Genomic DNA, 16301 nt, shown 5'->3' on the forward strand with positions numbered 1-16301 from the left:
TCCCACTCAAAAAAATTCAGTCCACGTGCAGTAAAAATTGGGATTTTGGGTATGAGAAAATGTCTCGAGTCCAAGCGACGCTTTGGATTTCACGAATTGGAGGATTGCGATCACAGAAACAGAGGATACTCATTGGTTGTTGTAAAGTTGATAAGAGAATGATGGTGCGAAATTGCAGCTATAAAGGATCTGTCTTTGTTCTTGCAGCACGAGATCCAGTAGCGGCAGATGTTGGAACTGGCACCGACAAAGAAAGCACATTGGAGGGTTCGGACAATGAAAACATACGTGTATACACGAGATAAAAGCGTGTACCGTGTTACTTGGTAGTAAGATATTGGTTGGGGTGGCGATTGTTTTTTCGCAAGTGCCAAATCACCACACCTGAAGAGAGGGGCTAGAACAAAGAAGGGTGTATTTAGATACAACACCATTGGTTTAATAGGTTGCCATCGTCGTAATATAGAGTTACTTGGTCTCCTAGTCTAGGACTGGTCTGTAAACAGCTCGACCAACTCACCACGAGACAAGCAATGCAAAATACAGCAAGACCCAATTATGTCTTTTACCCAGGAGCTATTCCAACTGGGTCTCCACGACCACAGCCGGCCTATGCTAATGGAGCCTCCACTTCCAGTCCATATCCCTCTCCTGTTGGCTTCCAAAAGCCATCAACACCAACAATACATCGCTCTTATCCGCCTCCTCAGTCCAATACTCCACAGCAGAGACCAGAGCCTCCTCAAAGCAACATGGTAATTGACAAACCAGATCATGTTATTGCCGTCTTGGTTTGATTCTCTTGTCGAAAGAAAGAGACGGCTCATGTGTGCTTGGAGAGTTGTCGCCCTTTTGCTCACACTCGTTATCTTCACTTAGACGACTGGCACATGTCAATGCTGTGGCCATTTACTACGCTTTCCTCAAACTATACGTGCTTTTCGATGTACCGTTTGTGAAACTGGTAACCAGCTGAAATGTTATTGATTGTCGCCACATCAACGCATGATCTGATCTTTGTTTTTAGTAAACGATCTGGATCCAGTGCCTATGCCTGGAGGAGGTAGATGCCAAATTACTATTGCACTGCACTTGGGTGTAGCCTTTCTTACGTCTTTACTTCATTAGGGGACATTCAAGCTCATCGTTTGTCGCTCGAACGATTACGAGCATTAATCAATGCCTCCCAGCACAATCGACCTAGTGCAGAGCTGCTGGAAAAGACGATAGCCGATTCATTCTCGTTACATGCGTCCATTAATGAGAGCTTTTCAAGTGTATATGTCCATGAGCGCACCCTTTGACCACCTTTTTTTGCTCGCAATCTGACCAAACTCTCTTACAAAACAGAATCAGCCGATATCAGAGACTGATTGCGGAGTGAATCTAGGAGATGTGAGAATAGCCTACAAGCTGTTGTTGACTAGCCCAGCTGCTGCGAATGGTGCTTCTCGAAACACCTCAGTAGACTCCATAACGCAGAGTATGGAAAAGCTGAATATTACGAATACCCGAATGTCGTCTGTTTTGTATGTACAGGCTTGCATACTTTGTTCAGTTCTAGTAGGCATTTGGCTGATTCATCACCCTTTAGAGTGCAAGCTACTGACAAGCTACTGAAACGACCTGGAAGGTAGAGATTATCTTCCGAATCTGTGAAGTCCAATATTGTTGAAGCTCATACTCACTTTGATTAGGCGGCTGGTTGCTGCGGAAGATGTGAAATTTCTCCTCATTCTCCTCGAGGTACGCACTACAAATGCTTTCTTTTCTTGTTAGCACCTAATGATTGAATTTTTCATACAGAATCCTGTATTATTAACAAAAACTGTTTCTAATGACCTCATAATTTATCATGATATCCTTGGCCGTATATTTGGCCTTATGTCCTGTTTATCCAACGACATGCATCATTTTATTGTAGCATGGCTTGCTCAGTAAGATATTCAACCACTTTCAAACTCATGGAATACCTGGTCTGACATCAATCTTTTATCGCTTTGCTAGGTTACCTATAGATATCTTCCAAAAGAGAGTTGACGTAGTCAACTTTTATATATCCAGACGGTTGTCGAATAAAGAGGGCATGAGAGATCATTACCCTCAAGATTGGGGTATCAAATCAGCTGCTCGTGTGATGGCTCTGTTATGTAAGTCTGATGGTTGAAAGTAAAAAATACCGCACTCGATTAAAGTATGAATCATCTTTTAGTCGCTGCAAATCAATCGAGGCCGTCTCCTAAGCTAGTGATATCGGACTTTTATAATACTGTGGTCGACTATGTAGACCTCATTCGTGACTTTATGAGATGGCAGGAAGAGCGCTCAGGGTATGGTGAAAAGGCTTAAGGACGAGATGTTTGCGTTATGAATTTCCTGACTCTTCTATTTTGTTCATTAGAGCCTTTTCCTTTTGCCAATATCCATTCTTGGTATCTCTCGGTGGAAAGATGACGGTATCTAAGCGAAAAAAAGCTGTATGGTAATTGAATTATAGCAACTAATACCTGTTTATATTCCGACTTAGATTGTCGAAGCAGATGCGAAAAGGCAGATGCAAGAGAGGTTCAAGGAAGCTTTCTATCGTACAGCTATACACAACCAACCCACAGTAAGAGAAAGAAGAGGAAGGAACAAAAAATCGGAATTCTTCGATGCGTCACGTCATCGCTGCTGACGATTTTCTCATCCGCTCATAGGACCCATTCTTCTCAATACACGTCCGCCGAAACAACCTCATAGCCGATTCCCTCAACTCCCTATCAGCACGAAACGTTGATTTCAAAAAGAAACTTCGAATTGAATTCGTTGATGAACAGGGTATAGATTTAGGAGGTCTGACCAAGGAATGGTTTTTACTCTTGACGAGAGATCTATTCGATCAGCAATTCGGGATGTTTGATTTCGACGAGGATTCGTATTTGTGCTGGTTTAATCAGGCTAGTATGGAGAATTCAGAAGAGTATCGTCTTGTTGGGACTATTATTGGGTTGGCTATATATAATAAGTAAGCGATATGTGAAAGTGGGAAGAAAACCTCAACTTTGGAAGTTGCGAAAAAGAAAAGCATCACCATCAACTCAACGCGTTAATCGGCCAACTAACGCCACTATCTCACATTAGCACCATTCTGGACGTCCACTTCCCGAATGCATGTTATAAGAAACTCTTCTCCCAACCAGTCGGACTAGACGACCTCAAAGTCCTACATCCAGCCCTCGGTCGTGGTCTCCAATCACTCCTAGACTATGACGGTGATGACGTCGAAGCGGTCTTCTGTCGAGACTTTGTAGCCGAATATACCGCATACGGAGATGTAGTCCGAGTACCACTCGTCCCGAATGGTGATTCTATAGCCGTAACCAACGCAAACCGTGAAAAATATGTAGAATTGATGGTAGATTTTTTGCTGAATCGCAGTGTGCAGCGGCAATTTGATGCCTTCAAGGAAGGGTTTATGATGGTGTGTGGAGGGAATGCGTTGAGTCTGTTCAGACCTGAGGAGATTGAGATGATGGTTCGAGGTGGGACAGAGTTGGACATTGAGAGTCTTGCGGGTGTTTGTGAATATGAAGGTACGTGTATGTCGACTGTTGCTGTCACGTTGGCGACGAGCTATACGCATTGCGCGTCATAAACCATACTTGGACACTAATTAATTTTTTTGTCTCTGCTCACCTCATCCTGTTTGGTTCTCTTCAATAGGATTCAGCCCAACAGAACCAACAATGCGTAACTTTTGGGATATAGCCAAAAAGTTACCAACAGATATGAAGAGAAAGCTCCTTCTCTTCATTACAGGAACCGACAGAATCCCCGCCACAGGAATCCAAAACATGCCCTTCAAGATATCTTGTCTTGGAGACGACTCTGAAAAGCTACCTGTCTCGCATACCTGTTTCAATCAGTTGTGCTTGTATCGATACAAGACGAGGGAGAAGTTGGAAGCTAAGCTTATGAAGGCTATCACCTGGAGGTATGTTTTGCATTGGCTTTATAGGAGCAAAAAATTGTAAAGGAGCGGATGGATAACGCTTGGTTTTCTAGTGCGGGCTTCCAACTCAAGTAGAAAAAGTACGTTATAGGATTGTTTGCACTTGTATTGGCCCTCTTGTGGATATACCAAACATTAGACTTTGGAGCAATGTAAAAGACCACTTGGTTTGTTGCTTTTGGCAACGTTGAAACTTGCGTGTTGTTTGGATATTAGTGTTGCTTGGACAGCAGCGTCTTGTTGGCGGTACTACTGTCTGATGTCTTGCTTTGCAATGCTTGCGTTTAGATCTGGCTAATGCTATATTTGGAGAATGTTTATCCTCAAGACGCTGTCATCAACTTGGAGCTACATCTAGTCGATTTAATGAGGAGAGCCAATCCTTTCTCAACACAACCGACGCCGACGACTGATACCAATCAAACCAAGAACCAATAGTTAGAATGGCTTTCAAATTAAACCCTTCTTCATCAGCTCCTAAGCTCAAAATCATGTCTGCGTCTTGACTGGCTGCAGCTCGCCCTACGGAATTGGTATTGCCCTTTTCACCAACAAATATCATCATTACATATCCAAGTTTCTATTTTTGATACTAACAAATCACATTCTTTTTGACTAGGATGGGCTACCGCTCTCGAGTCCGCCAAACATCACCAAAAGCCCTGTTTGTGACTATTCAAGCCGCCAATTTACAAGATCTGTGTGATGCAGTCAAGATAGTCTCACTAGATACCGCTGCTCATGCCATGAAAATGGACCTAGCTTCCGAATCCCGAGGGTCTGGAATTGTTGATCAAACCTTGAAACTGTATGGACGTTTCGATGTGTTTTTCGTAAATGGAGGTATTCTGGGTGAAAGCCATCAGATTTTAGATGGTTAGTCTGCTGAGAATTATATGAAAGTTATGAGTTGAGTGCTGTGATGGTTCCATTTCTGTAATGGAGTTTTTGTAGCCAATGCCTTTGTGGACGAGAATCTAACAGCTTTACTATATACTTATTGTGTATACTTATGTAGAGGTCAACGCACTAAGTCCCCTCTTGGGATGCGATCATGGTGCTCGTGGCATGCTAGTCACTTCCAAAGACAAACCGTCATCACGAGGCAGTATTATCATCACAAGTTCAATTGCTGCTTTGGGAGGTGGAACTGCGTCAATTGCTTATGGTTCTTCTAAGGCTGCGTGAGTAACCGGACAAATGCTGTTGTTAATTCTTCGATGCTCCATGTTGTTATTGTCGAGTCTTTGACGCTCCCATCATGGTAACTGAACAAACCTTTCTTTCTCCTTACTAGCGTTGTAAATATGGGGACTTCAAGCACGTCGCCGTAGGACTTAACGGCAACAATATTCGAGTCAATGCCATCTTGCCGGGTATAATTGAAAATGGAATTACAAAAGCTGCATCAACCCAACCATGCAGCTGTGCTCTTAGCTCCAAGAGGCTCAGAACGTCATATCCAGCAAGGAATACGTCCATTCACTCTAGCATTACCCACTCGACCGCTTATAACACAAGATAGCGCCTTCAGTCAATCGCTACCACCACTATGGGATCACCAAACGCACCGCAATACAGATATACTTCAGATAAATACCTGCCTTATACAGCACAGGGCAGCAACAGCACGTCCGATGTTTACCACGCATCTGGAGGTCATCTATCAAACAATCATCCACCAAACGGACACCCAATGTATTATTCAACATCATCGACCCATCAAACATAAGGCCTGCCTTCTAACAACACTCGTCTTCAGCCCGGAAAACTCGGGCTTGTGTTAGAGCTTGAAAGGTCAGTTAGCCGTGAATTGTGCATGTGCAACTGTGCAACAGAAGATGCAATGGCTAGAACATTGACACACAATACGTTTAGGAGGGTACGAGTGACGAAAGCATGTAATTTATGTCGTCTTAAAAAGTTGAGGTAGGCGAGTTGAAAGCGTTTGCTTTGAAGCGTTTGTTGCTTTTTGTGAGAATTTGGGATTATCAGAAATCACTCACTCCAGTTATCAGAAATCACTCACTTCATTAAACGAACGCTTAGATGTAATGCAGACCCACGCTGTTCGGCGTAAGCATATTTTTCGGGGTTTCATTGCTGGATGTCATGCTGAGTGGCCAATCCTCCAGACACGATTCTGACTTTTCTCACAAACCAAATACTCGTGCCGTCTTCTTAGATGTAGCAAGAGTGGAAGCTTATGCGAATACTCTCCTGATTCCAATCGCAAACGTGGAAGGACGCCTGGTGAGGCAGTCACGCCTGTAATAGGGCAGGACGATCTTCCACCACCAGTGTCGTGACTTTGAACACACCCCGAAGCCCTTAGCGGGATCGACATATATGTAGTTTGAAGCATATAAGGTTGCATTGAATTTATAATTTATAAATTTATAAGGCTCCAAAATGGTCAAACACGTTTGACGACACTCTGACTAATGTAGCTGGTCTTAATTGTTAACACATCATAAAGAGTTGTAAAAAGAGTTGTAAATATAATTTAACATTGTCGAAACTTTCGAGCTAGATGTGGAGAGTACGCGATGAATTCTTAACCACCATCACACCATCGCATTTTCAACTGACTGACTGCACGTGAATACGAGAGAAAAGTCATCCTCCTCTTTGAACTCTCTTCCCTTGGAGACTGCAAACACTCTCAAGACCAAATGGACGTATTCTTATCCTCTATGCTCTCATGTTTTGTCTCGTCTTGATCCAAGGACGATGACGGTCTTTTGAACTTCGGAACGTTGACCTTTTTGCAAGATGAAGACTTTGATTAGCGGCAATTTCCATTTTTTGCTGGAATTGTCTGCCGAAATTCTCGTCAGCTGTCACGACGATCTTTGCCCAGCAAGTGCATCTGCTTAAAAAATACTGACCTGCCGGTCTTTTTGCAAATCAATCTACGGTTAGTCACATGGAATATTGCAATCCATGGAGGACCGATCTTCACAAGTCTGACAAATAGTTGTTAAATCCTCGTCCTTTAGTTGATTCATGGACTCGGCTGCTTGATAAATGAGGGTGACCCTTTATAGAATTCTGACTAGTCAAAATCCACCACGAAGCGTTGAAACGTTGCGGTAATTCGCATAATAAAATTGTCTATTCAATATCAAAGCTTGACGATGAGTCTGTGTTCTCCTATCGGTGGTCTGATTCCAGCCCATGGAACCGATATCCTACCAAGTGAGCTGGCGATTGGATGCACCACACTCATCCTATCAGTCTGCATATTTGGGATTGCTGTCTCACGATACAGATCGACACGACACCTGTTTTCCAAAGTATTAGTCGTGGCCGCCGCTCTTGATATCTTGCAAGGTGTCTTTTGGCTTGTGGTCATGGGTGGGAGTATCAGTCTTCAGGCTCAACAAGTGCTGTTGGCCATCACTCATGCTCTAATCCATGTAAGCATATTTTTCTCTTTCATTTGAGATTGAGTATTATTCTCATCAATTGGTTTAATAGTTCCAATGGACCACATGGGCTAGTGCTGATTTGGAACGTTTTGGATTGTTTTACCCTACCTTTGTACCATGGTACACACCAGCTAGAAAGCGGATTGCTCAAGCCTTCCTATTGATGGTTGCTTTAATCGCGGCCTCCCTCACCACATACTGTACTGCAAATACCCCAACATTCTTTGTTTCATTTTGGGTGAGGTAGAGGGACGGTCTACGAGAAAAGAAACGCATCCTGATAATGTCTGCTATGCCTTGATTAGATTGCACTTCCAGGCACTGTTCAGGGCCAGGTTGGTTTGATGGCGGACTTTGCCACGCTCAATATTATATTTGGAGCAGGGAAAGGAAAAGCCAGTCCTAACGACCCCAAGATATTTGGCCAGTCTCTACGCTTGATTGCTGTGCTGTCCCTCGTCACAGCGGTCTCTCTCCTTCTTGCCGCATATGGAATCTTGGCATTCTATCTCAACCAGTCTCCATATATCGGGGTTGCGATTCTCCATCTCTTGGTTTCGCTTTATAGGTATGTAAGGTCACTAGCAGCAACACATCGTGTAGAACTGACCGAAACCGATTCTTGTCTCCAGCCTGGCAAAATTGCTGTTTTTGAATGCAGTAACTGTTATCGTCCAAGACCGTGCTTCACCACAACTTATGACGGCTACTGCAACGAACACCGCCAAGTACTCTTCATCAGCTCGTCACGCCAAAACTCTGACTTCTGCTTTGATGAACAAGTCTCTCCCCACCTCTGTGCACAATACTTCTGGAGTTCTGATGTCAAGCTCGCAGAGAAACATCATAGCCGCAGCAGCTAACGGCTCGCATCGCAGTTTGATCGGGATCGTAGCTAATACCAGCCACAACAACTTGGTGCCTATAGCAACACAGCAATTCCACGAATCAACCAACAAGGACGACTCGGAGGCTCCGATTATCCTCCTCGACAGTATTTTCGGTCCAAATGCAGACGCATATGCTCGTGATGTATTCACCACAGACCAGGAATCTCTTCGATATCCCTCTCGATCCACTGTTGGAATATCTGCCTCTGTCTTCCGAGCTGAGGGATTTCGTTCAGAGCAAGAGTCTTCGACCTCCAATTTTTACGACTCACAATCTCCTAAAATATCGACGAACAAAAAAGACAACAAAATTGATACCAACGTCTCTGCAACAAACGAGTCTGCTCAAGATGCTAAATTATTGAGAGGAAGTTCCTCGACTTCTACCGGCCGTCGCCATTCTGGTACACTGGACCTCCCACCAGCACCACGTGATGGACCGCGATTGCCGATTACAGATGAAGCTAGCATTGTCCTTGTGTCCTCTTTCGATTCCCTTGTTAACGTTGAAGCCAGACCATCGGACGAGTCCGTTGCTGTGAGTACGATGGACCGCGGAGTAATGTCATTTAGGTGAAGATCAGACTGTATCAAAAGAATCTGGCAAGACGTTGTTTTCAAATCTGTCAGCAATGGTGCGCCATGTAAAATCTCAAGAAATATGTTCAAACCCCCCACCTCTGGTTCTCTCAGTGACCCATCACCTGTCACCCGTCTAGAGTAACATTAGTAGCCTTTAGTGTGTATGATGCTGAATATGCGTGTAGATATACAAAATGTTGGACTGTGCTGCCATGGAGAGGTCTCGACGTGTCGTGCTTCAACATGTTTGAACAACGTTGCGTTTCAGTTGGAGATCAGAGTGAACTCAAAAGCAATTCCATACGCCATATATGTTGCATTGAGTCATTTGAGTCGCGGTTGGACTCTATATTGTTGCTTTTCGTTCGAGAGGAAAACTTGGCGATAGCTATGCACATGGCATGAAACAACCCCAATCATTCAAATACTGACATTACAAAGGATCCTTTTGGGTTGCAATGATTGCCGGATCAAAAAATCGTGGCGGTCGAGCATCTTTGGGTACTGAATCCGTGGCCATCACACTCGTATTTCTACCACCAAGTGGGCCTCCTTCCGTTGCTATCGTCTTAGTCTTCCATCTAAACCACGATAGGATCTTGTTGCGTATCGGCAAGTCCATGTAGATAATGAGAGAGCCTTCGAAAGACAGGTCTCGTGTGTTAACATATGGGAAGTTGGTATACAAGAATGATGATGGTTTGTGTAGTCATACGTACAATCAATCAAAGGCTGAGCTGCAGTGAGCGTCATAGACACAGCTCCAAAATCACTATTCATTTTCTGTCCAGATATCAACTCATATAGTAGCCAAATCATTTGAGGGGTTGCGGTCGTGAGCGATACGACAGTTAATAGCCAGAATTTCCTTGGAAAGATATTAAAAAATTTGTAAAACAACTCCCGAGGATTTCGGCTTTGAGAATCGCGACAATACCTGCAAATCACAATTTCAGGATCTGTCTTGCCCCTTTTGGCCCCAGTACTAGAGGTTGTAAGAGCCTCAACGTGTGATGACTGCCGATGGTACTGTCTCGCCGATTCCAGATGCGTATCCACCATTCTCTTTTTCGTCTGCTTGATATGTTTAATGACTTGCGAGTAAAAGTAAAATGTGACAGAGACTCCGATAAAGACGGAAGCGACTTCTAACACAGTCTCAGCCACCAGCTTGGGTTCTCGTGAAGACCAGTCGTTAAAGCAGAAGAAGGGAGGGTCTTGCCATATGGCGTTTTGGTCTATTAGGATGGAGCCTAGCGAAAAGAAGCCCCTGTGGAAGAACATCGGTTAGAAGAGAAGAGAAGGGATATGCTTGAAGGTGGAGATGGTTGTTGGCAACTCACCATCCCCAAGCAGTTACACATCCTAGAGCGATGTATCGTGGGCTCATATTGACTCCCTGTAGATCGAAGACTGTTGTCAGTAACTACTTATTGCAATCGGAATGAGCATCAAAATTCTCCACAACAAGTACCTTGACAATAATCAACCAGCGGTCTAATGCAACCACAATGAATGTAACCACATTCGCAGACACACAAAATAGTAACAGTACAGCATCATAGTAGCACAGTGCTTGCGAATCAATGATCCCATTGACCTGCAGCGACACACAGCTGAGTATAAACTGGTTCCACACAAACAGACAATGTGCTAGAGCCACGTTCAAGTAAAACAGTTTGCGAGTCCGCCATAGGTTTTTGTCACTCAGCAAAGCAGCCAATAACAATCCGTTTACTATGGCTGATACGACGTATAAAACCACATAAAATATCAGTAATGGTTTCCAGTGCTCCCATGGATATGTATATGTCGAGGCATCCATGTCAGGCGGATGCGATGGTTGAAGGAGATTGCCAAACGCTTGTTTAAGTTTACCGATTCACCAAAAACGTTGTTCAAAAGTGAGGAAGGGGAGGTCGTAGTGTGAATTCCCAATCAGCAGGGGTTGGAGGGATTAGGGTGTCCACGGTTTTAATTCGGAGATATACTTATAAGACCACAGAGCTTTCCAATCAGGGCGCTCAAGCTGGTGGAGCTGATTTGGTCCTGGTGCCTTGGCTTGTTTCCCTGACAATGTCACAGTCCTAGTGGGTGTGTTAATGTCAAAAAATATAAGAATATAGAGCAGCAGCAGTGACCTGTGAGGAGTGCAACAAGCATCAGCGATGCTTCAATTGAATTCAGCCGTTGGTGCTCCAGTGGTGGTTGTAGCGTCTTTGGCCAATATGGTTCGAAACGTACATTGAAACAAACAGTGCCGCAACAAGGATGGCTGCTATAAGCTCACAATTAAAGTCACATCAAAGTTAGACAAGCCGATGGTTATGAACGAATGCCAACGAAACAGACTCGCAGAACTGGACTTTACGGTATAAATCACATCTGGCAAGAATGCTAGTCCTTCCAGCAACTATCTTACACACATCCCAACTCCTATAGACTGACGCAATATCTAGCACTTTTCGTGGAAAAAATCGCCTTTTCAGAGGCTGCAGCTTGAGACACGGCTTAAACGTAGTAAAGTGGTCATGTGAAAGGACGCTCAATGTGCCCTCACTCGCTCTTTGTCGACCAGTTTGGAAACGCTGTAGTGCCGAATGAGAGGTGGTTATACTTTAAACTCTTTCATCATCACGACGGTGCCTAGTTGAATTGGTACGAATGGTGCATGAAAAGAGTGCGAAACATTGAAATGCTATGTCAGTTTGACATGTGGTGTTGAAGCACGATGTTGCGGGGTTGATCAGAGTCAAGTCAGAGGAAGTGTAGTAAATTCTTGCTTGGTGCTTGGGCTTGTGCTCAAATCAATTGACTCCATATCATGGCTTTAAGTGTGATTTATATGGATTTCAACTAACGTGACAGACAGTTCAGTTCTTCTTTGAATCACGCGACTCCGTCTTTCATAAATATAGCTTTATACAAACCAAAAACATGTATTTCAGTTTGATCGTAACCTCTCCGTCCTCGATAAATCCAAAAAACAAAATCACTTTGCCTCATTCCTAGTCGCAGCACACTCAGCGAAGGAAGTTCTAAAACCATGTTGTCAGCACAAGAGCAGACGGGGAACAGTACTGATGTGGTAAATACAGTCGTATTTGTGCTTTATCTTGTTCAGATCTGTTCTGTCTATGAAGTAATCGCACATTAAACCAAACCACGTTCTTCTGCATTTTAAATCAACTAGAAGGGAGAAGCAGACAGGCAGAAACCACCGCCGTCAGCATCGAAATTAAAGCCCCCGACTAGTCGAATTAATTCGTCATTGAGAGCACCTCCATTCAATCTCGCAACTCCAGTAAACAATACACTGTCATCAACATCTGGTGATTTGGTAGCTGGCCTACAAGACGAATCTACAAAACCTGTAGTAGTAGATAAGCCTGCTGCTAACGATAGCGATAAGGCAGGAGCAAGTGCATTACCATCTCAAATTCCAACAAAACCACCACCACCAACAACAACGACAACAGCATCACCAGAGGAGACATTCAAAGTACACACTGCAAGTACTTCCCTCAAACGAAAAGCTCCTGATGACGTGACTGTGAGCAGTGCTACAAGTAACATTGCCGCTACCAGCAGTAGTACCCGCAATACAAGAGCCAGAGTAGAAATCCCAGCACCAAAGAAACCACCGACTCCAGCAACATCTGGTAGAATGACGACTACGACTAGATCAGGTGCTTCATCATCAGTCGGGAAACCTACCGCTGCTTCTAAAGCAAAGAGAACAGCTGCTGCTTCTAGTAGTGCTCCAAGGGAGCCAGTCAATTCGAATGCTTCTGCTTCGGCTGATAATGGTGAAGTATCGAGCGAACTCAAGAAGAAGAAACGACCGGCTTGGGATTTGAAGGTACATAGAGATTCGCATGCAAGATCAGAATTTGGATCATTGCCAGTAACCAGCTGCTTTTGTTGTTTAGGGCCGTCTTCAAGATTTGGAAGATCAGCATGCTACAACAGAACGTGAGAAAGATGAATCCAAGAAGCTCTTGACGGAAATGACTGACAAGTTGGATCAAAGCCAAACTAAAAGTAATTGCAGTTGCATTGACTGCTGGTTTGGACCATATGTCAGAACTAACCTGGATTGTTTCTTCGTAGTGCAAGAACTATTAGAGTTTCGATTCACGTTAGAAAATAAGGTTCAAGTCAAGGAACGTGAAAATACTGATATGGCTCGTGATATCAGTGATCTGAAATATGAAAACCAGGTGAGTTTACTACATGGTGAATCTGTGATTCTCGTAATGATGCTAGTGCTTTTGCTCAACGACTTCTTTTATTTTGCAGTCTTTGAAAACCAAGCACGAAGATGAACTCGCATCTATGAAATCTCGGTATAATCGAGAAATGGACGATATGAAGGCCTCATTGGCCTCTTCTCAAAGGAATTTGGAGAATACACAAGCTGAACTTACAATCTCCAAGCAGGAGAACCTTCAGCTGAGGGTTAGTTTTGCTGTGTGGCATTTCAACTTTTATGTTTGTGCTTTTTGCTCATTTATCTCTCTCGTGACAGGCAACCGTCTCATCACAATCAGCTGCCTCATTGTCGATTGAGAGTGATTGTAGAATGTTGAGGCTCAAGCTTGAAGTAAGTATACATTGTAGCCCTCAGTCCTTCTTTTTGTGCCTAATTGAAAGTTACAACCACAACCTTCTTTAGACAACTGAAGAGTCTGTCAGGATACGCGACTCCAAAATTGGAGAACTAGAGTCACAGGTGCTTGAGATGAAGACGACCATTACGAAGATGGAAAACAAGGTTCGAGAAGAAGAGACTCTTCGACGACGGCTCCATAATATGATACAGGTTTGTCTGCGTGTATTTTGCGAATGATTTGTAGAACCGAGCTCATCTTATTTGATGATTAGGAGCTGAAGGGCAACATTCGTGTGTTTTGTCGAGTACGGCCACCATTAGGTAAATTCTCTGTATACTACAGCACCAAAACATGGACACTTTGAAGGCCATATTAACGCGATTGAAATTTTTGCAACCACAGAAAGTGAAATCGTTGATAGAAAGGTGGAAGAGCTGATGTCACATATCAACTTCCCTGAGAATGAAGAGGAGAATGCCATTGAATTGAGTCAGTTATCTGTAAGTCTTGCAAGCTCGAAAACCCCTCGTGGTGCTTAAGGAGTGCAAGCTGATTTGCATCAACGATAGGAAAACGTTCAAGGATCTAAACCAGTGACGAAATCATATCCATTCACATTCGACCGAGTATGAGCTTATCGAAGTTGTAGTATTAGGTAGATCGCGAGGTGCTAAGTTATCATCTTTCAATTAGGTCTTCCAACCGAAAGTCTCTCAAGGCGAGGTGTTTGATGAGATATCGCAATTGGTTCAATCGGCTTTGGATGGATATCCAGTCTGTATCTTTGCATACGGTCAGACTGGTAGTGGGAAGACCTTCACGTAAGTCATAGGTTGATACCGTGGAGTGTTTTTTTCTTCGATAACATCCCATCTCGTTTTGGCGCCTGTAGAATGGAAGGGCCGGATAACTGTTTGGAAGATGAGAAAAGCATGGGAATGATACCACGTGCAGTCTTACAAATCTTTGAGTGTGCTGAAAAGCTCAAAGAAAAGGGTTGGACGTATACTATGGAGGCACAATTTCTGGAGATTTACAACGAATCTATTCGTGATTTGCTCGCACCCAAGAATGATGATATTAAGCATGAGATTAAGCATGATAATGTTACTGGAAAGACTAGTGTAACGGATATGACGACTGGTAAAGTGTTCTTCTATTTTGCTGCAGGGGCTTTGTTTTTGCTTACAGTCCTTTCAATTTAGTCGTGGTGAATACTCCAAAGGCCGTACAGTCTGTATTAAAGAAGGCTTCACAAAATCGTGCTGTCGGTGCGACTCAAGTCAATGAAAGATCTTCGCGTAGTCATAGGTGAGTGCAGCGAAAAAAGAAGCACTGGCGAATCCTTGCATGTCGGCAACTAAGTCACTATCATTTTCATTTCTCTAGTGTATTCATATTAAGGCTAGTCGGACATAACTCTGCTACAGAAGAAACTAGTGAGGGAGTTTTGAATCTGATTGATTTGGTAAATTCGTTGACGAATGTTTGATACAATGTCGATCAGGTCTGATGGTTTTTCTCCTCAGGCTGGGTCTGAACGATTATCAGCGTCTGGATCAACAGGAGATAGACTGAAAGAGACTCAAGCCATAAACAAGAGTCTGGCATGTCTTGGTGATGTGATTTTCGCATTGGCGAACAAGGATCAGCATATTCCGTATCGAAATTCCAAGGTATGGCGTTGTTGGGGTGTATGAGCATTATGGCACGGCGTTGCGTTTCAGATTTTTTGCTTACCCGTTTTGGTCTTGTGCTCGTAGTTGACGTATCTGTTGCAAAACTCTTTGGGAGGTAACAGCAAGACTCTCATGTTTGTCAATGTTTCGCCACTTGCAAACAACTTTAATGAGACGTTGAATTCATTGCGATTTGCTACCAAGGTAGGTATGGAAGAAGGGCGTTTTTCGAGACTGGCGAGAAAATTTATAGAGTGTTCAGTCGTCTGACTCTTCTCGAACTTCTTTATTAGGTCAACTCTTGCCAAATCGGAACTGCTCGAAAACAAATCAAGGCAGTCTAGAAGACTCAGCTCCGAACAAGCCGCTTTTTTAAAAAGTTTGTTTTCTGATTATACGGGTTGTTCGTTAACGTTTTGTGTATATACATTGGGAAACTCTCGAGAGCAGCTTGTGTCATTCATTTCAATATAGTTCAATGATGTTTCGTGAAGGTTGTAGCACTAAGACTACACAAATACTTGCACATTAAAGTCTTTTACTTTACAAGGTTACTCTGTTATTATAATAGGCGGAATTACTGTACACATTAAATATTATTAACCATTAACGCAAACTAGTCCGACCTCCTCCCTCTTCCGATTGTGACAGGTCTACGGTTTGGTTGATGGCGATTTCGCTACCACCAACGCAGCAATCAGCTTCTGCAACTGCCGACTCATATCCTTCATCTGTTCCTCCATTCGTTCCGCCACAAGCGCCTCCTCTTTCCGATCCTGACTCCTTTGCTTCTCAATACCCTCCATTTTCAATTCGAGCTTCTTCTCCATGTTCGCAAGCTTGGCTTCAATCAGTTTCTCGCCAAGACTGCTCTCATTCGGCACGTCCTCAAGTTTCTTGCTAATATCATTCACCTTCGTGTCCATCCTGTCAAGTTTGGCTTCAATGAGTTTCTCTTCGGCACTACTGGAAATCCTCTCGTTTGGTACTTCATAGTACACGTATTTGGGAAAGTAGGCTGCGTCTTGTTTCAGTTTTGGGAATAGGGAGAGTATCTAAGGATGGATTGTTCGTGAGATCGATGAAGTGAAAGGAAGCGGTTGAGA

General features: G+C 43.5%; 3 protein-coding genes across 3 annotated transcripts; 2 read left to right on the top strand and 1 right to left on the bottom strand.

Moving 5' to 3' along the window:
- Window positions 1–533: 533 nt before the first annotated feature.
- Window positions 534–5328, top strand: SmJEL517_g04094 (uncharacterized protein; the record flags this gene model as incomplete). The annotated part of the gene is made up of 18 exons (XM_031170022.1): window positions 534–791; window positions 880–964; window positions 1028–1063; window positions 1129–1277; window positions 1351–1529; window positions 1595–1633; window positions 1698–1746; window positions 1807–1937; window positions 2008–2150; window positions 2213–2330; window positions 2402–2456; window positions 2528–2611; window positions 2700–3007; window positions 3124–3575; window positions 3706–3976; window positions 4614–4870; window positions 5013–5178; window positions 5292–5328. The coding sequence occupies 18 exons, from the start codon at window positions 534–536 to the stop codon at window positions 5326–5328; spliced, it is 2817 nt and encodes a 938-aa protein (XP_031024017.1).
- A 4005-nt stretch (window positions 5329–9333) lies between these two features.
- SmJEL517_g04095 (uncharacterized protein) lies at window positions 9334–10725 on the bottom strand (the record flags this gene model as incomplete). Its single annotated transcript, XM_031170023.1, has 5 exons — window positions 9334–9539; window positions 9620–9768; window positions 9838–10170; window positions 10244–10299; window positions 10375–10725. The coding sequence occupies 5 exons, from the start codon at window positions 10723–10725 to the stop codon at window positions 9334–9336; spliced, it is 1095 nt and encodes a 364-aa protein (XP_031024018.1).
- A 1221-nt stretch (window positions 10726–11946) lies between these two features.
- SmJEL517_g04096 (uncharacterized protein) lies at window positions 11947–15539 on the top strand (the record flags this gene model as incomplete). Its single annotated transcript, XM_031170024.1, has 17 exons — window positions 11947–11988; window positions 12094–12762; window positions 12833–12944; window positions 13014–13123; window positions 13203–13361; window positions 13432–13506; window positions 13579–13725; window positions 13788–13836; window positions 13919–14016; window positions 14086–14142; window positions 14210–14337; window positions 14409–14659; window positions 14722–14827; window positions 14906–14984; window positions 15046–15192; window positions 15280–15399; window positions 15489–15539. 17 exons carry the CDS (start codon window positions 11947–11949, stop codon window positions 15537–15539), a joined length of 2400 nt encoding a protein of 799 aa, XP_031024019.1.
- Window positions 15540–16301: the final 762 nt, after the last annotated feature.

Source organism: Synchytrium microbalum (genome assembly GCF_006535985.1).
Source record: "Synchytrium microbalum strain JEL517 chromosome Unknown SmJEL517_scf0025, whole genome shotgun sequence".
NCBI classification, from domain to species: Eukaryota; Fungi; Chytridiomycota; class Chytridiomycetes; order Synchytriales; family Synchytriaceae; genus Synchytrium; species Synchytrium microbalum.